At 50.6% G+C, this 26,719-nt stretch overlaps 2 protein-coding genes across 5 annotated transcripts in view; one reads left to right on the plus strand and one right to left on the minus strand.

Annotated features, from left to right (window-relative positions):
* The first annotated feature begins 239 nt into the window (after positions 1–239).
* Positions 240–10,446, plus strand: gch1 (GTP cyclohydrolase 1). Of its 3 annotated transcripts, XM_084667642.1 has the most exons (7): positions 240–712; positions 4,185–4,294; positions 6,140–6,195; positions 6,784–6,879; positions 7,302–7,333; positions 8,310–8,394; positions 8,810–9,011. In XM_084667642.1, the coding sequence occupies exons 1-7, from the start codon at positions 355–357 to the stop codon at positions 8,934–8,936; spliced, it is 864 nt and encodes a 287-aa protein (XP_084523768.1). In that variant the 5' UTR covers positions 240–354; the 3' UTR covers positions 8,937–9,011. The 3 variants fall into 3 exon arrangements, with proteins under 3 accessions (XP_084523768.1, XP_084523769.1, XP_084523770.1); XM_084667643.1 differs by lacking the exon at positions 6,784–6,879 and having other exon boundaries at positions 242–712; positions 8,810–10,446; XM_084667644.1 differs by lacking the exon at positions 6,784–6,879 and having other exon boundaries at positions 242–712; positions 7,302–7,367; positions 8,810–8,948.
* Positions 10,447–11,743: 1,297 nt separating this feature from the next.
* Positions 11,744–26,719, minus strand: part of samd4a (sterile alpha motif domain containing 4A) — a 35,816-nt gene continuing 20,840 nt past the window's right edge. The window contains exons 3-12 of one of the 2 annotated variants that reach the window (XM_084667621.1): positions 25,963–26,244; positions 23,971–24,080; positions 23,711–23,797; positions 22,099–22,342; positions 21,570–21,655; positions 21,254–21,372; positions 20,849–21,062; positions 18,918–19,044; positions 17,334–17,417; positions 11,744–16,097 (exon numbers count right to left, since the gene is read on the minus strand). In XM_084667621.1, the coding sequence (XP_084523747.1) occupies positions 16,069–16,097; positions 17,334–17,417; positions 18,918–19,044; positions 20,849–21,062; positions 21,254–21,372; positions 21,570–21,655; positions 22,099–22,342; positions 23,711–23,797; positions 23,971–24,080; positions 25,963–26,244 (1,382 nt within the window). In that variant the 3' untranslated portion in view covers positions 11,744–16,068. The remainder of the gene's footprint in view (positions 16,098–17,333; positions 17,418–18,917; positions 19,045–20,848; positions 21,063–21,253; positions 21,373–21,569; positions 21,656–22,098; positions 22,343–23,710; positions 23,798–23,970; positions 24,081–25,962; positions 26,245–26,719) is intronic. The other variant, XM_084667622.1, reaches the window with a different exon arrangement.

Raw genomic sequence — 26,719 nt, forward strand, 5'->3', positions numbered from 1 at the left:
TTATTTTTAACATGAGTTAATGTTATTGCCGTTAAAGCACCATTAAGGCTCATACACAGTTTTTTTTTTTTGTATAAATAAATTATAATTTTACTTCATCAATCAGATGAGGTTAGAGAAATGGGGTAATGTGACATGTTCCAAATTGTTGTTTGCATCCGCCTCGAGAGCATGACGCACTGAACACGAATGACCAATGGCAGCTCTGGGAGGTTATTCCCCGATTATAAATGTTGGACCTGCCTGTTGGAGATGTGTGCTGCTAGGACTTTAAAGCTGACAGTTCAGACGAGAACACCAAAATAACTGCGATTAAATACACTTTTCATCTAATATTGACATCCGTTCTGAACTATGGAACGCACAAAACAGAGTCAGTTAAATCAAAATAAAAAGGAAACTGACAGTTCTAACGATAATATCAACGGACACTTTGAAGGGTTGTTGAAAAATTCGAGCCGGACTCCGGTTCCTCCGGGGATGAGCGGTGAATCCAGTTCACGTACATCTTCGGTCATGGAGAGTTGGAGAGAAGAGCGCACCCGAAGTATTGAAGACAATGAGATTAGCTTGCCGAGTTTGGCGGCTGCCTACACCACCATTCTCAGGGGACTCGGGGAAGACCCGCAGAGACAGGGACTTCTCAAAACTCCCTGGAGAGCGGCAACCGCTATGCAGTTTTTCACCAAAGGCTACCAGGAGAAAATTATTGGTGAGTTATTTTCTATTCTTGGGGGGTGATACTCTATTCGGAGAAATTGCTGAGATCCACAGGTGATAATCTAGGATTACATTTTGTTACATATTCATATTTGCATCCCAATAAAATGAAAATAAATCCCATAAACGTTCAGTTTAACAAATATGTAAACTTGTATTTATCTTTGTAATAATGCTATCCGTTAAATTGGGTAGACGGTAATGTGATATAACAGTAAAACGCCTCACGTTTTTCAGGGAGATTTCAACATTTATGAACTAACAACTGTTTTCCCTCTTTAATAGCTATCTTACACTCCTTAAGCACAAACATATGTGGTGGAGCTGCTTTCAAGACAAGCCTAGAAAGCCTAGAAAAGAATGCCTAGAAAGAGTAATACATTCAATCTCTGTCTGCTTGATCTGTTCTAATCCAGTATGGCCTTATACTGTAGCATACAGTGACTGTATCAGTTACTTGCAGTCCCTTAGTTCTGCATATGACTAGATGAAAGCAGACCAGAACTAGCCGTGACGTTACTGATCCTGATGCCTCCATGGTCAGGAGTCCAGTCAGGTCCCAGGCCTGACACCCATGTGGGGCTACTTCTCCACGCTTCAGCCTGGTTCTGTGTTGGGTGCTGTTCCTCACACTGCCTCACAGAAAAACAACCCTGCACTCTACGTAGCCCCCTCCTTCCTCCCTCGCTCTCACCCCTACCTTTCCTCCCTCCCTCGCTCCCTCCCTCTCTCCCTCCTCCTCTCCTCCTCTCCCCCTCTTCCCTCCCTCACTCCCCCTCCTCTCCCCCCTCCTCTCCCTCCTCTCCCCCTCCTCCTCTCCCCCACCTCTCCCCTCCTCCTCTCCCCCACCTCTCCCCCCTCCTCTCCCTCCTCCTCTCCCCCCTCCTCTCCCTCCTCCCTCACTCCCCCACCTCTCCCTCCTCCTCTCCCTCCTCCTCTCCCCCCTCCTCCCCCTCCTCCTCCCCCTCCTCCTCTCCCTCCTCCTCTCCCCCCTCCTCTCCCTCCTCCTTCACCCCCCGATGGTCCATCTGGAGTTGGTTACAGGGTGGGGGTGCTCCTGTAATGGAATGTGATTTTGTGCTTTCCGTGGTCGTGTTCTGTCTGACTGAAACAGTCGGCAACCGACACAACAACGATCCCAGACTAGGATCCTGGTTTACCTAATGGACATTTGTACCTTCTCAACCAATCAGACACTCTCATAATAACATATCCATTTAGTAGCTGCTTGTAACCAGAGCGTCATACTGTGCAGGGTTATTTGAACCCGCGACCTCTGTCAAACGCTCTAACCACTGAGCTGTACATTCTGCTGAAACTGAACTGTGTAACCCGCACTCGTGATCAGCTGTCCTCTCCTGTTTGTTCATTGGTTATCGTTTGCACCACCCCCTTTTCTTTGAAAAACCATTGGAAGGGAAAGCAAAACTGTAAAGGCCATTGCACACTGAGTCCGAAATTCATGTCAGAAATTTGTGTCAGAAATATTTGCAAAAAAAAGTGCGCATCGGGTTCGATTTTAGGCGTCTTTCGCATCCATCGCCAGCATTTTGATAGGTTTTTTGGCAATTCGAAGAGCCACCGAATGTTGAGGCTGACGATTGCGAAAAAACGCATACGAATATGTCGCACTCATTGTGCAAGGGCCTTAAGACTTATTTGCCAGTGGATGTTTTTCCTTCCCATGACTAATAATACATTTGATTCAAGTCTGTTTGCATCCCTGGTCAGGTAACAGGTTTAGGTTCACATGAAATGATGAGTGAGACATCTGTGCATGCCTGCAACAGGGCCGGGGTCTGTGTTCATGTGCACTTGACTGAAATGACTCACCAATGAGGACTCTGGGCAGACACAGTGCGGGAAGTAACTGTGGATGATGCAGTGGCAACTGGCAGGAGGTCCACTCCCTCACTCACACACACACACACACATACAGAACTCTGGCCTATCATCTAATAAGATGTTTTATCCTCACATGTGATGTTGTATTTTTACTCCCTATCCCAGCCCGCCCCCTCCCCCAGACGTCCAAGTGGTCATTAGGGTCTGGGTTGATGCCCTGGGGGGGGGGGGGGGGGGGGGGGAGCAGAGGCCACAGAACCACTGCATCCTTTGTAGTCCAACATTCAATATGTGAGGTAACCATAGTGATGTGTGTGTGTTTGCGAGAAAGAGAGAGAGAGAGAGAAACAGAGAGACTCGAGGAAAAGCTGATTTGATTGTGTGTGATGCGTTAGTGTGTGTATTTATGGGTTAGTGTGTGTGTGTTAGTGTGTGTGTTAGTGTGTGTGTTCTGTACTGAACAGATGCTGCCTTCAGGTTGGTGACCTAAACTACAGTGATGCTCCATCCATCAGCAATGCATGGCTGGAAACACAGACACACACAGACACACACAGACACACACAGACACACACAGACACACACAGACACACACAGACACACACAGACACACACACACCACTGGCCAAAGCACATTAGCAAACAGCTGTAGTCGAAAATCCAAACATCAACACTGTTCCTTTAAGTACTGGTGGAGAGTTGCATGCAAAAAGGAAACAACTTTTTTTTTTTTAAGAGATTTTCATCTCGAGAAAAACGAATTAGAAACTGATAAAAGAACCACAAAATGAATTCACAGAATTTCGAGGTGGAAAGTTGTGAGAAACTGTTGCATCTGCTTGTGAACCCCTCCTGGGTTCAGCTCCCTGCGACCTGGAAGGCTTGTCTTGTTGGTATAGTAAATGACCTCATTGCCGTAAAGATCTAATTGTCAGTAGACACAGACACACACTCAGAAAACACATCACAATTGCACCCAGAAGCAACAAGTTGCACCGTTCAAAGTGTTACCACGGTAACGCCCCCCTCACCCCACCCCACAGATAGGCAGTCAGGAAATTAAAAAAGCCGTCAAACAAAAAGGCTGCGCACTGCCACAAACCGATAAAGCGAGATTTATTTGAGCAACTATATGAGTTCTGAGCAACATTTTATATTTATTTTTATAAATAACAACAGGAAGAGGGTATGGGTCCAAATATAATTACTGTGTTTGAGAGAGAGAGAGAGAGAGATAGGGGGAGAGAGAGAAAGAGAGAGAGAGAGAGAGGGAGAGAGATGGAGAGAGAGATAGGGGGAGAGAGAGAAAGAGAGAGAGAGAGAGAGAGAGAGAGAGAGGCGAATCAAGCAGGATGGAGAGAGTGATTAGGGTCGTGCCTGTAGGTCTGTTCTTCTGTCTGTAGCCCACACCACCTCAGCTCTCCACTCATCCATCTCTCTCTCTCTCTCTCTCTCTCTCTCTCTCTCTCTCTCTCTCTCTCTCTCTCTCTCTCTCTCTCTCTCTCTCCTCTCCCTCTCTCTCTCTCTCTCTCCTCTCCCTCTCCCCCTCTCTCTCTCTCTCTCTCTCTCTCTCTCTCTCTCTCTCTCTCTCGCTCTCTCTCCCTGTCTCTCTCTCTCAGATGTTTTGAACGACGCCATATTCGACGAGGACCACGATGAGATGGTGATAGTGAAGGACATTGACATGTTCTCCATGTGTGAGCATCACCTGGTGCCCATCTTTGGCAGGGTAAGACTCCTCCTCTCTCACACACACACACACACACACCTCCTCAGTCACTGGTCTTGTGAGACTTGATTAATCCAAGATACCCCGGGGCAGATAAAAGCCTTGTCAGATCTTTAATTGATCACAACTGTGATTAAACATCTGTGGATGACCAGAAGAAGCCGTCGAGATTTGTTTTGAGTTCCCAGATATACAGAGTCACCACTATTCATACCCAGGTTTGACATTTAGAACTGTACCTAGTCCAATCACCCATCCTCACCCCCATCCCTCCATCCTCCCTCTATCCCTCCATCTCTCCCTCCTCCCCCCATCCCTTCATCCTCCCCCTCATCCCTCCCTCCTCCCTCCATCTTTCCCTCCCCCCATCCCTCAATCTCTCCCTCCTCCCCCTCATCACTCCCTTCTCCCCCCATCCCTCCATCTTCTGCCCGCAGGTGTTTGCCATTTAAGACAAAAGAGCCTTTCACCGACAAAATGGGCAGTGATGATAGAAACTATGTTGATCACAAGCTAGCAAAACTCCCCCACTCTCCCACGCAAACACACACACACGTGGAGTGTGTGTGATAGTGGTGTGTGTGTGTGTGTGTGTGGTTATCTACTCCCTGGCAATAGCTCCTTGTTGTCGTCACAAGCGTGTCCTCTTATCCCCGCTCTCATCTATCGTCCTTCCTCCCCCTCACTCACTCACTCACTCACTCACTCACTCACTCACTCACTCACTCACTCACTCACTCACACACACACACACACAAACACACCATAATGACTCACCCATATCTCCTAAGCACCCGTGTCAGAAAGCACTGCCCCCTCCCTCCAGCCCGCCTGACAGCCGTCCAGACCGTCGGGGAACCGTTTTTAATAATGCTTTTAGTGTCTGTCACTCAACCGCTTCATTGGCTGCTATTCTCTCACTGTGAAGGCCATTGTTCGGAGTGGCGTCGAAATGACACTTGTTACAGGTGAAAGCAGACAACAGCTCGCATCCTCTAAAGACGAGGAAATGCACACCTTCGCTGGTGACGTGCTGTCTAACCCTAAAAGATCTTTATATCTGCCCGAGAGTCACGAGTTCAGAGAGTTATCTACCTCACCAGAGCCACTTGAAGGGAACTGGGACTGGAGCCATGAGAGTTCAACAGCAGTCATTTCATATGACATTATCACAACAGAGCACAAACATAGAGAGAGAGAGAGGGGGGGGAGAGAGGGGAGGAGAGAGAGATAGGGGACAGACAGAAGGACAGAGAAAGAGAGAAATATAGACCGAGAGGAAGGAGGCGAGGAGAGATCCTCGCACGCATGTTGCCGCTGCCCTTTCTCTTGGCCTGTCATCAAATTGCTGCTGACATTTGAGTGGAGACGGAAAAGGGTGGAAGGAGGTGGGGGGTGTTTGGCCCTCCAGTCATTCACAGTAGCAGCTCACCAGCTGCTCAGCCTCTCCGCCTCTCCTCCTCTCCGCCTCTCCTCCTCTCCTCCCCTACCTCTTATGCGCTGCCTATCCACCATCCATCCACCATCCATCCACCATCCATCCTGCTCTCCTCCCCTTCCATGGCCCCCAGGTCAAGTCTTTTTTTGGTCTTCCAAATGTATGACTCATCTCTCTCTCACTCTCTCCTCTTCACCTGTTACGGTATAAAGCACAATTTGAGCAGTTTTCCACAGACTGATACAGATGGTTTGGGTGGCATGATCTACCATCACAGCCGCGGGAGTGTGCGTTACCGCCGAATCTGCTCAGCAGGACTGTGATTGTCTCTGCCCGCCTGCTCCCTCTCCTGGGTATTTCCTCATCAACAGGTGACAAGGTTGAGTAAAGTTGTGTCTCCTTCGCAGGTCCACATCGGTTACCTCCCCAACAAGAGAGTTCTGGGACTCAGCAAACTGGCCAGGTACGACGACACCAGGGTTCACCTGAAACTCACTGTTCCACGATCTGTCCCTGTACCCCACATCCCTCAGACAGGATGGTGGGTTCACACAGGCTGGTCCTGACAACATGCATCCTCCACTGATACGTGTTTTAAATGGTTTGATATCGTGTTACCAAGTTCGTATGGGTGTTCCTTGAAGCCATGCCGAATGGACAGCTTATTGAGGCCTGCGTAAGCTGATTAGCAGGTGTGTGTGTAAGTGACAGCCAGACCAGTCTGAATACCTGACCCTAATACTTACAGATTAGTCCTTTCACTTAACTGACACAACCATCTGGAGCTACAACAGAATCACAGCCACACATTACACACGCCACTGCCCAAAGACCAACAGCACCTCTCTCACACAGCCACACAGCCACACTATCTCTTTGGGTGATTGACAAAAGGAGTGCATTCTTACGGAAAAATAGTTTTTCATCCCTGCTGTCAGATGGTTCCTCAAACTGACTGCGGCTGGATGATATCCACTCTGAAAAATACAGAACGTTTCACGCGCAAAGTAGCCGCCCCTCCTTTCTGAAGGGCCTTTCTCTCTGATGATAGGACGGCAGCAGCAGCTTTCTTCCTGGGACTTGATGCGTCCTTTCAGCTAAACCTGCTCTTATCTCCTCGGTTGGGTGGCATTTGGCGCAGCGATAGGTGAGGTCAGGTGCGCGGAGAGTGGACTTGCTCGGGAAAGAGAGAGAGAGGGGGGAGGGGGTCAAAGGTGAAGGCATCGCAGTGTGTCACGCCAGGGCGACCTTGCGTTCCTGTGGACTCAGGGAGAAGGTTATGTACAAAATATCTGGGATGAAACACCCTGGCTCAAGCACACACACACGCAAACACACACACGCATGCACACACACACACACACATGCACACACAAAGGGACTGCTCTTTGTGTTCTTGCGTCTGTGAGAATTTTTAGTTAAATCCCTCTTTGTCCCCCTTAAGCCTTTCTCTGCTACACTCCAAAGCTGCACTCCTTTCCTGATTTAATGAGCTCCCCTCCTGCCCCCTCCCTCCTGCCCCCTCCCTCCTGCCCCCTCCCTCCTGCCCCCCTCCTCTTGTCTCCGCAGGATCGTGGAGATCTACAGTCGCAGACTGCAAGGTACGGACAAGTGTACTGACAGGTGTACTGAGAGGTATACTGACAGGTGTACTGACAGGTGTACTGAGAGGTGTTATCGATGATGCTCACCCAGACTCACCGGCCAATCACAAGTCGCTCAGCTCGCTGTTTGTGTCAGCAGAGTTCCTGTTCCTCTGGAACTCTTCTCCTTCTGTGTCTGGTGTCTGTGGTGGTGTCTGGTGTCTGGTGTCTGTGGTGGTGTCTGGTGTCTGTGGTGGTGTCTGTGGTGGTGTCTGTGGTGGTGTCTGTGGTGTCTGGTGTCTGTGGTGGTGTCTGGTGTCTGTGGTGGTGTCTGGTGTCTGTGGTGTCTGGTGTCTGTGGTGGTGTCTGGTGTCTGTGGTGGTGTCTGTGGTGGTGTCTGGTGTCTGTGGTGTCTAGTGTCTGTGGTGGTGTCTGTGGTGGTGTCTGGTGTCTGTGGTGTCTGGTGTCTGTGGTGGTGTCTGTGGTAGTGTCTGGTGTCTGTGGTGGTGTCTGGTGTCTGTGGTGGTGTCTGGTGTCTGTGGTGGTGTCTGTGGTGGTGTCTGGTGTCTGTGGTGGTGTCTGTGGTGGTGTCTGGTGTCTGTGGTGGTGTCTGTGGTGGTGTCTGTGGTGGTGTCTGGTGTCTGTGGTGGTGTCTGGTGTCTGTGGTGGTGTCTGTGGTGGTGTCTGGTGTCTGTGGTGGTGTCTGTGGTGGTGTCTGTGGTGGTGTCTGGTGTCTGTGGTGGTGTCTGGTGTCTGTGGTGGTGTCTGTGGTGGTGTCTGGTGTCGGTGGTGTCTGTGGTGGTGTCTGGTGTCTGTGGTGGTGTCTGGTGTCTGTGGTGGTGTCTGTGGTGGTGTCTGTGGTGGTGTCTGGTGTCTGTGGTGGTGTCTGTGGTGGTGTCTGTGGTGGTGTCTGTGGTGGTGTGTTTGCTCTCGGTGGTCGAGCACATCAGTCAACCTTGCTCCCCTCCCCACCGTGTTTGTCTTTCTGTTTCAGTTCAAGAGCGGTTGACCAAACAAATTGCTGTGGCGATCACTGAAGCTCTGCAGCCCGCTGGGGTCGGGGTTGTTATTGAGGCAACGTAAGTCCACCCCCCTCACCCACACACACACACACTCCCTGACCTGATAGCTCTCTCAAATATATATATGCTCTAACATACACAAGATCAACGCAGTGCTGCGGTCAGAGATACTGAGCAGAGTGTCGTGATTCATCCTGACGGAAAGATAAGCTTGTGGTGAACGTGTGTTACTGTATCACCTCTACACGTATCTGACGAGGAATCCAAGCAAGGTTTTGACTCTCTCCTTTCCTCTCCTCCTCCTCCTACTCCTCCTCCTTCTCCTCCTCCTCCTTCTCCTCCTCCTCTCCTCCTCCTCCTCCCCCTCCTCCTCCTCCTCCTCCTCCTCCTCCTCCTCCTCCTCCTCCTCCTCCTCCTCCTCCTCCTCCTCCTCTCCTCCCCCTCCTCCTCCTCACTTCCTCCTCCTCTCCAGTCACATGTGCATGGTGATGAGAGGGGTGCAGAAGATGAACAGCAAGACAGTGACCAGCACCATGTTGGGAGTGTTCAGGGAGGATCCAAAGACACGGGACGAGTTCCTCACCCTCATCCGGAGCTGAAGACCACCCCTCACCTCCCACATGGCTGGCCCATCCACCCCCCCCACCTCACCCCCCCCAGCCCCCCTCCCTGGAACCTGCTAGGAGCCTTGCTCTGCAGGCAGCCATTGGCTGTGTGTGTGTGTGTGTGTGTGAGACAGTGTGCATGGATATGTGCCACTCCTCGAAACCCTCTGCTTGAAACGTCCCCCTGTATCCATTACGATGGCGTAAAGTCAGTACTGCCAACTGTGCAGACCTGGCGGTCTGTCCCAAAGAAAACCACCCTGAATAGGCCCGAGGGTTTCTGTGATTAAAATCAGACGTTTCTGTTTCAAGGATCTGACCCCAACATCCATCTCCGATACCGTCAACCACATTAAGGGATATATTTTTTTTATGAATCGAAGCAATCACTGTAGCTTTCAAAGCCATTATAGTAAATAGCAGACTATCAGCTCATAGATATTTCATTAAATATGAACTGACCTGTTGTTGGTCACATTCAGTCTCTCTCCCCTAGCCCCTTATAACCCAGTCCATTATGTGTCCTGGTCTTTGATCAAAGGACATTCTGGGTTATACTGTGAGTAAGGGGACTTAGGATTGTAGCAAACAATCATTCATTTAGTCCAGAGCTAAATTCACACTTGAATCCTTACGTCCCTAACCCCTAAACAAACAGGACACGGAGCTGTTTGATGTGGTCATCCCTCATTTTTCCAAGATGGCCCCTATCTGTAATGTAATGCTTGTAACTGAAGTCTAGATGTTGGTGAACCTGTAGGTGTTTAGAATCTGTAACATATTGTATTTTTTTCTTAAAATGTCCTTTGGATTTTGGCATACCCACTTGCAGCCTTACTGTTCAGTGTAAACTAAAGAAAAGAACCTCCACATTCTGATAGACGACGAGGCGGAATTAAACGAGGCGCATGTAAAGTAAAACACGTTCCTCGGTGACGGACAGGGAGATTCCTTTGACCTCTCACCTCATGGCAGAGAAGCCTGTAAGTTTGGATGTTGTTCTACATGTTTACTTATGTCTAAAATGTGTTCCTATATCTTTTTAAATGTCTATCACATGCGGCGATCTATTTTAATTGACAGTACAGTATTGCGACATGTCTGTCGTCGGTGTAGTATTGGCATCGTCGGCCTTCAGTGTGTGAATCTGTTGTTTTTCAGATAATTTTCTGGTCCTGAGTTTGCATGAGCCGTGCACATTATAAATCTGTTGTGCTCTTGTGATATATACATGTGAGTACACTTTTACGTATTGAGGATATAACAGAACGAATCATGGGAGGTTTCCTGCCTGCAACACTTGTGTGTGTATGTGGGTACATTGACGGACAGGTGGGGAAAAGATGATCTACGTAGTCAGGTGTACAGCTCTTAGCATTGTTCCTGTGGCCTTCTCAAGACGGACGTAGCTCCTTCATGTACTCTCATGACTTCACACACTGTCTTGTGCTCATTTGAAATACTTTTTATCAAATGGAAATAAATGTATCTGTGAGAAGTATAATCTTTGTAGAAAGTTTGTTGGAACTGTCTGTAGCTCTGTGGTGTAAGCATGTGTACCATTGAGTCTAGTGCCAAATATGCTACCCCTGATTCAAATCTTACTCAAGCCAATTGATCATTAATTTAACAGATATCAGTTAAGTAACGTATATGTTATGTATGTGGATTCTATGTGCGGGGGAGTGGGGGTATACGGGTTGAATGACTCAGCTTTTTTTTGCCTGTGTTGTAAAACAGTATGCCACCCCCCCCCCCCCCCACACTAGTCACGACTCCCGCAGTCTGATTGGTTAAATGTATAAACCGACAGCCAATAGGAAGGTCTGCTGCAAGGGAGTGACCAACCGAACGGCGAACATGCAGCTTTGATTAGAAAGCGAGAGGAGCGCGAGGCCAAAAAAGAGGAGCATTTGTTTTACAAGTTATTCTTTAATACTTTTTTTTCTTTTTTTCTGTCGTCTTGTCACAAAGACGTGGAGACGTCAAGCGTTTGAACACAACCAACAAAACAAAACATTCTCTCCACTCACTCCGGAACATACATGCACTCATACACAGAGCTTTGAAATTCTCCCAATCTGATCTCAGGCCATCCGCTCTCCCATTGAAAGGCACAAACACACACACACACACACACACACACACACACACACACACACACACACACACACACACACACACACACACACACACACACACACACACACACACACACACACACACACACACACACACACACACACACACACACACACACACACACACACACACACACACACATTTACACAGAGGTCTCCAGAAGCTTCATATAGATGTGTCTCTAAACCCCTTAGTGTCTAGACTCTGGTCCTGACCTGCAAGTACGTACAGGTAGGTTGACACCGAGGCAAATCAGATTTTGTTGTTCACCTTGTAGAAGTGTGTGTGTGTGTGTGTGTGTGAAGGGGAATTCTCCCCTCATCTAACCAAGATCTGAAATGAACAGTGGACCTCGGTCTCTGCCAACCAGTGTGACTCAACTTTTGGCAAGGAAGCCCTTTAAATCACTTGATATGTGTTGGTCTATATGCACACACAAACTTTCTCTCTCTCACACACACACACACACACACACACACAGTGAAAAACAAACAAGGTACTGTAACAGCAGTCGGTGAATAGAACATGTCACAGCATTCTGGTAGTGTGCATGTGAGAAGACACCTTGAAAAGCCACAACAAAACATGTACACTCTCTCTGTCTACACAACAGTCCGCTTCTCTCTCTCTTTGTCACACACACACATACACACACCTGCTTGTTGTACAGACCAGTATATTTCATAACTTCATATTAGCATTGAAAAGTACCAACAGAATAAAGACACAAGATAAGATGACATCACAAGGCCAGCCAAGAAGACGTGATGTTTTGTTTTACCCTGCCGCACAATCCCACCAAGACAAGTTCATAAATGTTGTCAAAGGGCTTGTTAGCAGTTTGGATAATTCCACCATTTTGACCACTGACTCAGCTGTTACTGGTTGCATCATGTAATATTATTACAGTTTTAAAGTCCATATAAAATCATTTACATTTGGGGTAAATGTCTTCAGTACAAAAAAGGCACTGCCATTTGTTATTCTAAATATGACGTCCCAGCCTCATGCATGCATTTCTAAAATATAAATTACCTTTTTTTTTTTTTTTTTTTCCTTCCTTTTTTTTAGATTTTTGTTTTTATTCTTAAACATACAATAATCTTTTTCAAATATATATGTAAGCCTGCAGTCAATACAGGACATCGGCTCTGATAAAGTAAAACAAAAAACAAATTAAGAGCACAGTTAAGCGGTAAAACTTTGTTACAGTAAGGATACTTTTTTAATTCGCCAACTTATTTTGTTTTTTTATATATATATAATAATTATTTCGCCCAAAAATAATGATGTGTATAATTGACTAATGTGCAGAGTATGAAAAAAAACAACACAAAAACACTTACACTTAATTAAATAATGTTTCATTTGTTGAATATCAGAGTGTCATCTAACTGTTCAAACTGCAGTGTGCATAGCCATACTCCTGACCAACAAGTACATGCCCACTGAGAAATTATAAAAAAATAAATCACATGGTTCATATCGCCTAGGCAGTTAGTGTATGGGGTCGTCTCCTCTCCTCGCTGGTTTACATCGCCGTGACGATGCTGTGTAGCATCATGCACAGGATTCTAAACTGCCTTCTTCGTCAGTTCCTTGGCTTTGCGTCAAGCACTTTCTGAACACACTCTGCTTCGGTGTTTTCCACCGACACGCATAATGAACAACATCGTCCTTGTCCCCTGGATCCCTGGCAGGGTTGCAGAGGCCTGTCCTCTTCCCGTGCGTTCGCCTGAACTCTGTGATCTGAGGCGTAACGAGGCATTTCGACGACTTTGCATGAACTCCAGGAAAGACGGACTACTCCCCCTCCTGGTCGCTCTCAGCCGTGCACGTTAGCGAGCCAAGTAGAAACACAACACAACGTCATTCCCCAAAAGACACACAGCTCCTTACTCCCCATCAAATAGAAGATTATAGATCAGAGTAAAACAAAATAACTATGTTAATATTTGAGATGTACTTATGGTCACCAGCCATAGCAACGTTAATACAGATGGTTCTTTAAATAATACACCTATATGAATAAAACAACACCTCTGCAACAGTTATAGAAAAAAAGAATAAATAATCATTTGAATCCGCTAATTGTATTGATTCATATGGCTGTGACAAGTGGCTCTTATGACTACCTAGATGGGCAGATTGGCTCCCTTGTATTAGGACTGTGAGTGACGTCACAGTGTACTGTGGCCTTTGCCCCAAGCCAGAATACGCTCCAGGCATCTCCCTTCCCCTCGTGACGTCCCTACTTGTTGCCTGTGTGTACCACGCTACAGCAGCGATGCAGGGCGAGGAAACCCCTTGCTACTGCAGCGGCACACAAACACAGACGTGACACTCGTTTCCACCAAAAATGCTTTGGTTATACAGCATTCAAAACACACAGGCACGAGCAGGCAGTGTTTGTGTGTGCGTGTGGGGCGGCGGGGGGGGGGGGTTGTGTTAAGTGTGTGTGTGTATGTGTACGGAGTCAAGAGAGAATGAAGGTTCTGGATTCTAAAGGAGCCAGTCATCGATTTGGCCAGTTCATCTGCCATTAGTGACAGGTGAGCAGTTTCAACAGACCACACCATCGAGTCAAACCACCCCCTTAGTCTCCGGTGAAAGAAGGAAAGTGGATGTTTCTGCAGAGGGGACACACGGTGTATTTGGCATTGAGCTGCTTTCCACTAAACAAAGGTCCACCTTGCATCCCTTTTATGACCTTCTCACCCACATCTCCTCCCCCCTTACCATCTGCATCCTCCTGGAAGTCAGGTTCTATTGCACATTTAAGGTTTATGACTGCTGCATGTGCTGTCCTTGTTGTTAAGAGTCAAAGACCCTTTAACAAGTGCAGAAAAAAGTATTCTAAGAATGGCAAGAAAGAAATTAATTAATGAAATTCCAACAATAACTATGGATATCCCTCACATTTTGAATTGCTCAAAATCAATTCCAAACAGGCTAACAATAGTAAATATTTCCAGGCACAAAATGTGTGACCTTTTCTATGCACAAAGGTCAAGGGTCAAGGATTTTAATGCGCACACACAATGCAGTGACTGCACATGACAAAGCCATACGTTTCAATAAACAGCTTATTTTGACAAACAAATCCTATAAAGTATTGATCCAGAAACAATAAACAGGATAAATATGAAGACGGGTGGGAACCAAACTTTCAAAGTACAACAGCCAAATTCTACTGACAAATACAGTAATGACTGGTGTCGTACACATGTGACCACCAGGTGGCGCTAACTTCTCAGAAGAGGGAAACCTCTGGGAGTACTGAAGCCCTTCATGGATTTGCATCTCCTCAAGGAAAAGACTAACCTCCACAGCGACCTAGCCGACTAAAACAACCCCTTCCTCCCACGCACGTCTAAATAGTTTGGTACATTACACCTTGCCTCACAACGCTACACGTCTGAGACCACTGTCTACCGAGCAAGATGAAAAGGAATAACATGCAGTTTAAGCATCTACCCTGGATTACACATACACACACCTGCAACGATTCAAGAGCTAATGAATGTGTTCCTCGTGAAGCACGCGCTGGCTTTTCGCGCCAGTATCAGAGCTACCAGTTTGAACGATGAGAACCTGTAACTGTCTAGAACACATCTAGTCCAACCTCCAGCCTTCTACCTCACACACCAAACCTACACCCAGTCACGGTTCAAACACATGCCAATCATGTACTCTCAATGCATAGCATTTCCAGGTACATAGGCTATTATAAATTCAATAACTATATAATTGTTATATATATATTTATATGTACAAAATACTAAATGTTGACCTGTGATGAAGCCCACTGCCCCAGGTTTTTGTTTACACGACCTACCCAACAACTACCCCAGCTCCTCCAGACAGCTCGTCTTCCTCAAATCGAAGTTCCAGCCTCTGATTTGAGGTTCCGGCCTCTGATTTGAGGTTTCAGCCTCTGTTTTGAGGTGGGACTGGCCCTGTTCAGACATCCTCTGCTCCCTCCAAACATCCCTTCTCACAGACCTCCGTATTCCTAGACGTTCCTTATTCTTTCCTGTAACACCTCCTCTCGCTTCTCTCTCTTCCTGTCGACCACATGCGCTTCTTCCCTCTTCTCGTCTCATTCCTGCACAGCTTGGCTGCAATCAACATACAGAACAAAACCATCGGATTACATGTAAACTATCATGGTGGCTACTAGCCTGTGGGCCGTTACAAAACTATGGTAGTGTGCCACAGAAAACCCCAAAACAAAACAAAGAACGGGTACATAAATTCCTGAAAATCATAAATGTTTCAGTACCCTTGATAGTAGCGTCTTACGTAAACAAATACATATCGTATATAAATGCTTTAGTCACCCGACAGAGAGAAAACGGCTCTCCCAAGTCCACAGGACTCCCTCACTAACACTAAGCAGTGGAGGGAAACATTCACTTTGTTCATAAGCGGGGGCTAGGGTCTTCCATAGTGTGACTGGTGATGAGGCGGGCGGGGAGCTCTGGCCTTGGCTGAGCCTGGGAACGGCTCCAAGGCTGAGGAGCAAGGCTGAGGAGCAAGGCTGAGGAGCAAGGCGGAGGTCAGCCACATCCAGGGATTAACGCCAGGGACCTGAGTGCCATTTCTCCCCCGATCCCACAGGGGGCGCTGCTCAGACGAGGCTGGGGTTGGGTCTGTGGTTCGGGTGCATCGTGGGGCCATCCTCTACCCTCACCCAGACGCCGGGGGGGGGGGGGGGGGGAGAAGTGTGAGTGTGCTGAGGGGGCGGGGTTTACCTAGGTTCAGCTCCTGATTGGACAGGAAGAAGCGGAGCTTTTGTTAGCCGTATGCGGATTGGTTCTTTGTGTTGTTTGACACCGGCCACCCTTTTGTGACCTCTCCTATTGGCTGTGGGGCGCTTGGCGGAGAAGTGAAGGGTGGGGGGTCGTGACCACGAGGTGACCTTTCGGTTGCGGCCGCCTGGACCAGCTCTGCGTCGCCTGGTCTCACTCGGGTCCTCCTCTCAGATGGTGGACGTCCGGTCGACTCCGTCTGAAAAGAGAAGGAGTGACACAGTCAGGCAGGGTACAAATGTAACTGATTTATCCACCGACTAGTGATTTATCCAATGACTAGTGAATGTTTGAATTTGACCAGCTCCTCAATATCTTTCCATAGTTATTTTGAGGCTGGCGAGAGTAGAAAAATCAACCAATCAACTATCCACCAAAATCAACCAATCAACCATCCACCAGCAGATTGAAGTAGATTTCTACTTCAATCTGATCTCCACATCCCATCTGCTTGATGACTACATTGTTATATGCTGATGATAAAGCCCTGAAGTTTACAATCATCGAATTTTCCTGCGACAAAAAGGTGGATTCAAGTACAGTATACAAATACAGAGTCTGGCTGTAGATTTAAATTCAGACAGTGAGGAGGGGTAGGATGTGTGTATGTGTGGCTGTGCATGGTGTGTGTGTGTGTGTGTGTTAGCCCTGGAGTGGGTGGGTCCAGAACAGGCAGGAAGGCTACTGGTTTAGACTGGCATTCTTAAGCTCACTGCACTTTCACTCTGCCCTGCTGCCCACCTCTGCTCCTATCCGCTACACACACACGCACACACATGCGTGCGCACACACACAAAGCAACGCTTGTCCACGGCTCTGCGCTGAGCACTGAGGGCCACTGTCTCTTCCTCGACGCTGCGAGGGTGGAAAACCCCAGCCCCCTGTATTCAAAGCTAAACTCCACTTCACATGGGAATGGTTACTGCGTTTATCCAACCCCCCCCACCCCCCCCCCCCCCTTTCCACGGGTGGAGTCATTGTGCAGTCACACCCAGGCAAGAACAGACTCATTGTACAATACTGTACGGATTCATTCTGCTGCCATCAACGAGTTACACATGTTACTATGCCCGGGTGTGCTTTACCATGGTGTTGATGTTAGCTGTGCCGTCTACAGCAGCTGGCAAGGCCAGCAGTCCTACTCTACTGTATCTGTGTGTGGCTGACACACGCCTCCTCCTCACAGATCGTTGGTCTGTTCCACTCGGTGCTGCCCCCTCTGGGAGGGAGGTCTCCTGAAACTCTTCTAACAGTAGGGGGACTTTTTCAAGAGGCCTGGTTTGAGTGTATGTACAGCACATGAACTGTGTGTGTGGGTGTGGTATATGAGTGTAGGTGGGTGTATTTGGGGTAGATTTATCTGTGTGCATCTGTGTGTGTGTGTGTGTGTATGCAGGTGTACGTGTGTGTGTGTGTGTGTGTGAACCTCTCTCACCTCCGAGGGCGTGTTCAGTCATACTCAGACACAGAGACTCGAGGCGGTTGTTGATGTCTGGTTCTGTCGCCGGCACCGGGAGATCTGAAACAAACAGCACAACACGTCACGCCACACGGCGCGTAACCGTAGCAACGCTCCCGCCACGGAACCTTACACCACACAGACGTCACGTCAGACGTTGTTTACGCAGCAACAGCCTTGCGGCGTTCCAACGAGGTCACTAGAGCCCGCGCCCAATCACAGGACTGGAATCCTGTCACGTGAGCTCTTCAGGTCATGTGACGTGGAAGCAGGTCTTGGCAGCAGATTACACCAGAGTTTAAAGATCAGCATACGAGATGACAATGACCTTCCTTCAGCATAGCCCCATTCTTGATCTGATCACATTACACCGCCAATTAAACCCTCTTATAGGCTGCCAGATTAGACGCCCTAGTCGTACTTGTTAATTGTGTTATTCACAGTAGGGGATTTGGCACGTTTGTTATGAGTTATTGAGGGCAGTTGGGGAAGGGGGGGCTGGAAGAGAGGCAAGTGCTCAAAGTCACCAGTTCAGCCAGCTGAAGGGCACACACACACACACACACTTTAACCAACAAAACGATTGTCTGGGGCACCCAGTTGCTTCTAGGCTAGGTAGCTAGACTAGCCCCTTCCAACTTTCCAGCCTTGTGTCGTCCCAGCCTCCCAGTGGTCTGCTGAGACACAGCCAGGGTCTGGAGGTCGCTAGTGGGGAGAGAAGAGCTGCTAAGGCACTCCCTGGCTGGACCTCCAGACCAACAGCTATTTATAAACTTCCCTCCTCAATTCCACACACACACACACACACACACACACCTCTCCTCATCCCTGCATTCTCCCCCGTATGCCTGACGTCAGTTTTGAACTACTTATTGATCCGCCTCACGTTGGGGGGAGAGAGAGATTGGGCAGAAGAAAGAAAGAAACAAAGAGGGCGAGCGTTTGCTGCTCCAGCTCCTCAGCTCCAACTGCTGTGGGCCCAGAGTGCATGACTCTGCAGAGTGGTGGGGGGAGGGGGGGGGGAGGAGGAGGGGGCAGGAGAAGTGTGCCAGGGCACCCCGGCCACACTGCACAAAGAGGCTCATTGTAACATCCGTCTCTCTCTCTCCCCCCCTCTCTCTCCCTCTCCCCCCCTCTCTCTCTCTCACTCTCTCCCTCTCTCTCTCTCCCTCTCTCTCTCTCCCTCTCTCTCTCTCTCTCTCCCTCTCTCTCCCTCTCTCTCTCTGTTTCTCTCTCTCCTCTGCACACAGCCACATTCCCTCACCCCCCCTCCCCCCTCTGACTCCCCTCCTTTCTATCCATTCTGGGAGATGTGGAGGTTTGAAGGTTTCCCCACTGACACTCTGATGCCCAGTGTGTCCAGCCCAGCAGACAGAGCCTGGCTGGGCCTGACTGATCCACCTCAGCCCAGCAGACAGAGCCGGGCTGGGCCTGACTCACACCGCAGGGGCCATGACGCCTAACACACACATGACTAATGGCATTTGAATGCTGTGTGTTACTATGTGTGAGTGACTGTGTGTGTGTGTGTGTGTGGGGAGAGGGAGGGTGGTATCCTACCTGACTGCTGGAACATGACCATGGTGTGTGGGGTGGTGTGGACAGGCAGGGAGCGGGTCCTCTGGACTGAACTGTGAGTTCTGCTGGGCATGCTGTTGCTCCCCCCAGGGTTAGCGAACCACAGGCCCTGCAGACACACACACACACACACACAGTTACACACACACACAGGCCCTGCAGACACACACACACACACACACACACAGTTACACACACACACAGGCCCTGCAGAGGCACACACACACACACAGTTACACACACACACACACAGGCCCTGCAGAGGCACACACACACACACAGTTACACACACACACAGGCCCTGCAGAGACACACACACACAGGCAGTTACACAAACCCAGTCTCTGCAGAGACACACACACACACACACACACACACACACACAGGCCACTGAGAACAGCTACCTGGGTGGAGCCTTGTTCCACCCTTCAGTGTCACGTACAGAGTCAGAGAGTCAGAGAGTCAGAGAGTCAGAGAGTCAGAGAGTCAGAGAGTCAGACAGCTGGGGGGAACACCCAGTGATTGCTTTGCCTTGCAAAACGTCCTGGCCTTTTCAAGGCAGACACATGCATGTTTAACCTGCTTGTTAAAAATATAACCAACCCCCCCTTCCCTCCCCCAACCCGTCTTAAACCTACAGATACCTTTGAACCAAAAGACCTCCTCTGTGTAGCCTGCCTTTAATACCTTCCACCTCCTCTCTTCTCACCCTCTCTCTGTACCTCTATCTCTCTGTCTCTACCTCTCTCTATCCCTCTCTCTTTCTCTCCCCTCTCGTGGCCCTCCAATACTGAGAAAAACAGGAAATGCCTGTGCACTGTTCTCACTGCCTCTGACTAGCTCTCTCTCTCTCCCTCTCTCTTTCTCTCTCTCTCCCTCTCTCTTTCTCTCTGTCTGTCTCTCTCTCTCTCTCTTTCTCTCTCTCTGTCACCCTCTTTCTCTTTCTCTCTCACTCTCCCTTTCTGACCGGCCTGCCTCGTTCTCGTTCCTCCCTTTTCTCCCTCGACCCTTTCTGCCGCCCCTCCCCCCTTCCCCCTCACCACAGCCACCTCTCCCCAAAAACTATGACTCACACTTATTTTCCTTTCCCTCTCTCCCTCTCCCTCTCTAACTCTCCCTTTCTCTGTTCTCATCCCCACATCCAGACCAGACCGGGCCGCCCCAGAGAGGAGGGGGAAGCCAGCGGACAGGAATTTCCTCCCATTGTAAGGATGTCTGGAGAGAGGTGGAGGCAGAGCCTGTGAGCCCTAGCGCCAGGTTAGCACTGTAGCAGCAGAGCCCCAGCCCTGGGCCCCTAGCCCTGGGGCCCAAGCCCAGCCACAGGCCCCAGGGCCAGCCCAAAAACTAGGCCCAGACCCAGACCCAGATCCGGGCCTGGCCCCCCAGTCCAACCAGAACTGATGTAGCGCCTCAGGAATGTGGGCGACTTGGCCACAAGTTCCATTCAAGTGTCCCCCACCCCACATGCAGCTCTCTACAGCCTTGGCAGGGGACATAAACGGCTCTTTTTCATTGGCACACTCATATTACTTCAGGCCAGTGGTCTGGTCCTTTGAACAGACTCACATCTCTGCGTCATGTCATCTGGTACCTCTCTTCTAACCAGTACACCAACACAATCCAGCCCTCGAGAGCACCACAGTACTCGATAGCACAAATGCATGGCAAAGCTTTTCAACTGTAGCCAAATCACCACCCCCCCTCCCATGTCACCCCTCCCCCCAGTCCCCCCCTCCCCAGTCACCCCCCCTTTCCCAGTCACCCAACCCCCCTCCCCAGTCACCCCCCCCTCCCCAGTGCCCCCCCCCCTCCCCAGTCCCCCCCCAGTGCCCCCCCTCCCCAGTCACAGACCCGAGCCCTGACCCAGGACTCCAGCCAGTGACTGGGAGACCTAGCGGAGGTGTGAGACCCACATGTAGGCCCTGCTTGAGGCCTGTGGGGGTGGGGGTGGTGCTGGCACTGCGGGGCGTGGGCCCCAGCAGACCTGCAGTGCCCAGCAGCCCCAGCCTGGCCCCGGGTAAGCTCCGCGACGGCATCTGGAACTGACGCATACTCCTCCGGGCAGACAACACCCCCCCCACACAGCCAGCGGTGGGGAGGGAGTTAGACTGGCTGAAACCACGACTGCTGAAGGGAGGGACACACACACACACACCCATACACACACACACACAAACACACACACAGAAGTAAAGGGTTAAACATTATCTTGCGATAACGACCTGTTTGGTGAAGAAGGGAAAACAATAAAACAGCGGATCAAAATAATGTGTGTGCATGCGTATGTGTGTGCACGTGTGTGAGAGAGGTCTACCTACCTCCTCTGCTGTCTGTAACCGGCCATGTCAAGTAGTGTTTTCCTTGGAAACGAACGGAACAGCTTCTGCACCTGTTGTTTCCATGACAACAGTCTCTTCTTCTGGGTCTCTGTAAAAGCCTGGTAGAGGGGGGGGGAGAGGAGAGGGGGAGGAGAGAAGGAGGACGGATGGTGGAAGTATAGCAGGGATACAAACAGCGTGTGACAGCATTTTCAGTCAACATGTTGCTTTCTTCCACACATTGGAAACCACACAACCTATTATAAACACAGCAAACAGACTAAGTGAGTGTGTGTGTGTGTGTGTGTTTGTTTACCTCATGAATAAGGCACTTATCAATGAGCTGCAGGTAGGAGCTGATGTTATCTTCATCTGGCCGGGAGACTAGGAGCTGTGTGCAAACTGGAGAAGGGGGGGGGGGGGGGAGAGAGAGAGAGAGAGAGAGAGAGAGAGAGAGAGAGAGAGAGAGAGAGAGAGAGAGAGAGAGAGAGAGAGAGAGAGAGAGAGAGAGAGAGAGAGAGAGAGAGAGAGAGAGAGAGAGAGAGAGAGAGAGAGAGAGGGAGAGAGGGAGAGAGGGAGAGAGGAGGGAGGGAGGGAGGGAGGGAGGGAGGGAGGGAGGGAGGGAGGGAGGGAGGGGGGAAAGCGAGAGGGAGGGAGGGAGGGAGACAGGAAAAGAGGGAGGGGGAGAAAGCGAGAGGGAGGGAGGGTTGGAAGGAGAAACAGTGGAGAGATTCAGAAGAAGCAGTTTCCTCCTAGCAGTGTGCTTTCCAGAAAACAGAACCGTGCACGGCTCAAACAAAAGCGTAGAATTAAAGAAAACAATCAAACGAGCGGTGGTAAGCTACCTTTGCCCATGACCCGGGTGAACTGTCCAGGGATGTCTCCCTCAGGGATGTGGGTGGAGCCAGACTCTGACTCCCCTCCCCCTCCCCCGGCCAGGTGGGAGCCGGGGGCAGCGCTCTTCCCCTCGGAGCCCAACAGGGGGCGCTGTGGCGAGGGCTCGTCGGTGACGCACGCCTTGATGGGCGTCAGGATCATCTGGTGCAACTCCTGGAGGGGAGCACGCAGGTTCCCCCCCTCCAACACATCCTGGAGACAGAGAGAGAGAGGGGAGAGGCAGAGAGAGGGAGAGAGAGCGAGAGAGAGGGAGGGGGGAGGCAGAGAGGGGGGAGGCAGAGGCAGAGAGGGGGGAGGGGGGGGAGGCAGAGGGAGAGAGGAAGAGAGTGTTAGAGAGTGCTCATCCCTGCTACTGCATCCAGTCTGTCTGTCTGTCTGTCTGTCTGTCTGTCTGCCTCCTGTCTGTCTGTCTGTCTGTCTGTCTGTCTGTCTGCCTCCTGTCTGTCTGTCTGTCTGTCTGTCTGTCTGCCTCCTGCCTGTCTGTGTCTGCCTCCTGCCTGTCTGTCTGTCTGTCTGCCTCCTGCCTGTCTGTCTGTCTGCGTCCTGTCTGTCTGCCTGCCTGCCTGCCTGTCTGTCTGCCTGTCTTCGGCCTGTCTGTCTTCGGCCTGTCTGTCTTCGGCCTGTCTGTCTGCCTGTCTGTCTGCCTGTCTGTCTGCCTGTCTGTCTGCCTGTCTGTCTGTCTGTCTGTCTGTCTGTCTGTCTGCCTGTCTGTCTTCGGCCTGTCTGTCTTCGGCCTGTCTGTCTTCGGCCTGTCTGTCTGCGTCCAGTCTCGTCTGTATTGAGAGGCCTTACATGAACAGCACATAAAACAACTTAAAATACCAAACAGGTGTCTCGTTTCCCAGCTTACAAATGCGGCAGTAACAAATTTTAGAATGAAGCCTCGCTGAAAAGGTTAGCCCTGAAATTAGCTGGCCCTAGAAGAACCGCTCTCACACACACACACAAACCCCTCCCTGCGGTGTCCTTGACTGTCCTTGTCAGACACTGCTGAGGTCAATGCTGGCTGTTGGGGGTGGGGGTGGAGGTGTGGGGCGGAAGCGTTTTCAGATGTAGCTCTCTAAAGTCCTGATCTTGGTTTAGACCCGAGTCTAAAAAGGTTTTCCTGAGTCACTGTCTACATGACTGACTGCTGATTTACACTGCTTCCATTCAGTGATCGACTGTTTCTCCAGCTACACCGGGCAGGTTATAGAGGAGACGAGGAGACTAGGAGATGAGAAGACTAAGAGATGAGGAGACTAGGAGATGAGAAGACTAAGAGATGAGGAGACTAAGAGATGAGGAGACTAGGAGATGAGGAAACTAGGAGAAGAGACTAGGAGGTGAGACTAGGAGATGAGAGGACTAGGAGATGAGGAGACGAGACTGGGAGACGAGACGAGACTAGGAGACGAGACTAGGAGACGAGACTAGGAGACGAGACTAGGAGACGAGACTAGGAGACGAGACTAGGAGACAAGACTAGGAGACGAGACTAGGAGACGAGACTAGGAGACGAGACTAGGAGACAAGACTAGGGGACAAGACTAGGGGACAAGACTAGGAGACGAGACTTACCTTCTCCAGACAGCGCAGCATATTCTGGCGTTCCCTCAGTTTCTGAATGCTGATGATGATCTTGTGCCGCGCCCCTTTGGTAACATTCTGTTGAGAGGGAGGAAACAAGACTCAGCCAATCAGAATCCCCTCTGTGGCTGAGAGGAGATGACTAATTACAAGCACACCAGGCAGCCATGTTTGTCATCTCAGCAACTTTGTCACGATGATGGCGTGACACAGCTTGCCTCGACGTTGCCGCGAGAGACGGCATTCCTGACCTGCGACTCCAGCTGCTGCTCGGTCAGTGACATCATCTCGTCATAGGTCATGGTGGAGAAGAGCGCGGCGTACTTGTGGAGACGGAGACTCTTCAGCCAGGCCGGCACATCTGTAGGGGGCGCACACACACACACACACACACACACAGGCACACACACGCACAGGATTATCAATCTTTGTGTGTGTCATGGGCACAGCTGGACTTAATCTGTTTATTGGCGTTGACGTATGACCACACAGATGGGTAAATTCCTTGTTTGTACAACCACTGACTATCACATATCACTATGCCAACAGTTTTCTGGCAACAGAAACCCACCCTACAAGCAGATCTTATACACAACAGTATATTTGGAAAGATCTTAGCACTTAAACACGTTGTCACGTTTTGCAAGGTGAGTCAACATTACAACTCCTGACTCCCGCCACGTCGCTGCTGGCTAACAGCATTTCTCCGAGGTTACCTCAGAGGGAGAGCCGGGGCAGTAGGTAGTGGGGACATTGTCTGTGGTTGTGTTTGGTTTCTACAGTTTTGTACAGTATTTTGATGGTGTTTTTAATATATGCCATAACTGTTTGTCTGTGTGCAGGTCTTGCTGCACAACCACTTGTCCTTGGGGGACATAAATAAATGATGATGATGAGAACATGATACACCTTAATACTTTCACACCCTCGTTACCAAGCGGGCGAACAAGGTAAAGCCGCAGCGAAAGAAAACAGCAGAGCAGTGCAGAAACCTCTCCCTCTCTTTCTGTCTGGGTTCCCTCCCCCTCCAGAACGCTTAGCGGTGCTTAGTAATCACCCATGTTTGTGTACCAAGGCTGAAGCTAGTGCTGAGGTGGTGATCTTGCCAGCGGGGGAGCGTGCTGAGGGCTGGATCTCAGAGCTCCACACGGTTAGCACCCTGGCAGACTCTCTCACCTGCAGCAGTGGTGGAGGTGAAGCAGCCATGTTGGGGACAGCTCTGAGCTGTGTCAGCTCTCATGTGGGTGTGTGTGGACGTGTGTGGGTGGGAATGTGTGCGTGTGTGTGGATGTGTGTGTGTGTGGGTGTGTATCTGTGCGCTTCTGGGAGGTACAGTTCCGTGTTTTCATGTGAGCTTTTTTTAGTGATAGACGGGACACCTGCTGAAACTGTTAACACACACACACACACACACATAAACGTGAGGTCGATGGGAGGGTGAAGAAATAGGCCAGGAGAGGGAAGTTAAAGTGTGGCGTGTTGGACCCATGCCATACACTCCTCAGTCCACAACAAACCATCAAGAAACACATTTAAGGGGATGTTTCAGATGTGGCAGCAGCAACAACGACTGTGAGAAACCTCTGAGGTCATCTCCTCAGAAGCAGGAAGGATGCTGGGAACACCAGGGGTAGGTGGATCAGGGGTAGGTGGATCAGGGGTAGGTGGATCAGGGGTAGGTGGATCAGGGGTAGGTGGATCAGGGGTAGGTGGATCAGGGGTAGGTGGATCAGGGGTAGGTGGATCAGGGGTAGGTGGATCAGGGCAGACAGTATCTTGGGCTCCAGGACATTAGATTTGTCAACCCAACCTGACCAACGCAACAAGATGCCTTGATCCACACACCCAGGTGGACGGGGGTTGCAGATGAGGGATGGGAGTTGTAAACAGCTACAGGATGACATAGCAATGATGTTGGGAGTGTTGATACAGGGAGGATGGAACACAACTCTGCTTGCCAAGCTGTCTCCCCTCTTCTCTGTCCTGCCTGTTAGTCTGCCTCCCTGTCTCCTCCCCTCCCCCCCTCCCTGTCTCCCCCCCCTCTTCCTACCCGTCTCCCCCCTCTTACACCTGTCTCCCTCCCTTCCTCCCATCCCCCCCTCTTCCTACTTGTCTCCCTCCCTTCCTCCCCTCCCCCCTCCCTGTCTCTCCCCTCTTCCTACCTGTCTCCCCCCTCTTCCTACCTGTCTCCCTCCCTTCCTCCCTCCTCCTCCCCTCCCCCCTCCCTGGCTAAGCTGACTCACCCCTCATGCCGCTCCCCTCCTGGTAGAAGGTGCTGCGGTGCAGGGCGAGGCAGCAGCCTCCTCCTCCGCCCTCCTCCAGGGGCTCGCTGCCGCCGCTGCCCGAGGACGCTACGCTGCTCTGGGGGGAGAGGGGCGCGTGGTCTGGGGCCGGGCCCCCAGGGCCCTGCAGGTCCTCCTGGGACAGCCAGCCGTGGCCCAGGGGCTGGCTGGAGGGGCCACTCAGCGGAGGTGTCAGAGACACGGAACGCTTCAGGGGACAGTGCTGCGCGCCGGCTGACAGGACTGCAAGACACAAGACAACAGGAGAGGGGGAGGGGTGCCCAGACTGTTAGAAAGGGGCTCGGCTAGACCTGACTCTAAGACACACACACCCAATCACAACGGTCTACGGCGGCTCCCCGTCCGTAGGGAGAGGAGGCCGGCAGCAGGGGGATGGAGGATGGCTGGTTACATTCACCTGTCCTAATGCTCGGAGACACGAGGAGGCAACGCCCCCAGGCAGGGGGAAGGGGGCTGGGGTAGGAGACCATGGCCCCAAGGCTGGGGGAAGGGGGCTGGGGTAGGAGACCAAGGCCCCAAGGCTGGGGGCTGGGGTAGGAGACCATGGCCCCAAGGCTGGGGGAAGGGGGCTGGGGTAGGAGACCATGGCCTCCAGGCTGGGGGAAGGGGGCTGGGGTAGGAGACCATGGTCCTCAGGCTGGGGGAAGGGGGCTGGGGTAGGAGACCATGGTCCTCAGGCTGGGGGAAGGGGGCTGGG

The sequence above is a fragment of the Hypomesus nipponensis genome, chromosome 12 (assembly GCF_054491055.1).
Source record: "Hypomesus nipponensis isolate SF chromosome 12, ASM5449105v1, whole genome shotgun sequence".
Lineage (NCBI taxonomy): Eukaryota > Metazoa > Chordata > Actinopteri > Osmeriformes > Osmeridae > Hypomesus > Hypomesus nipponensis.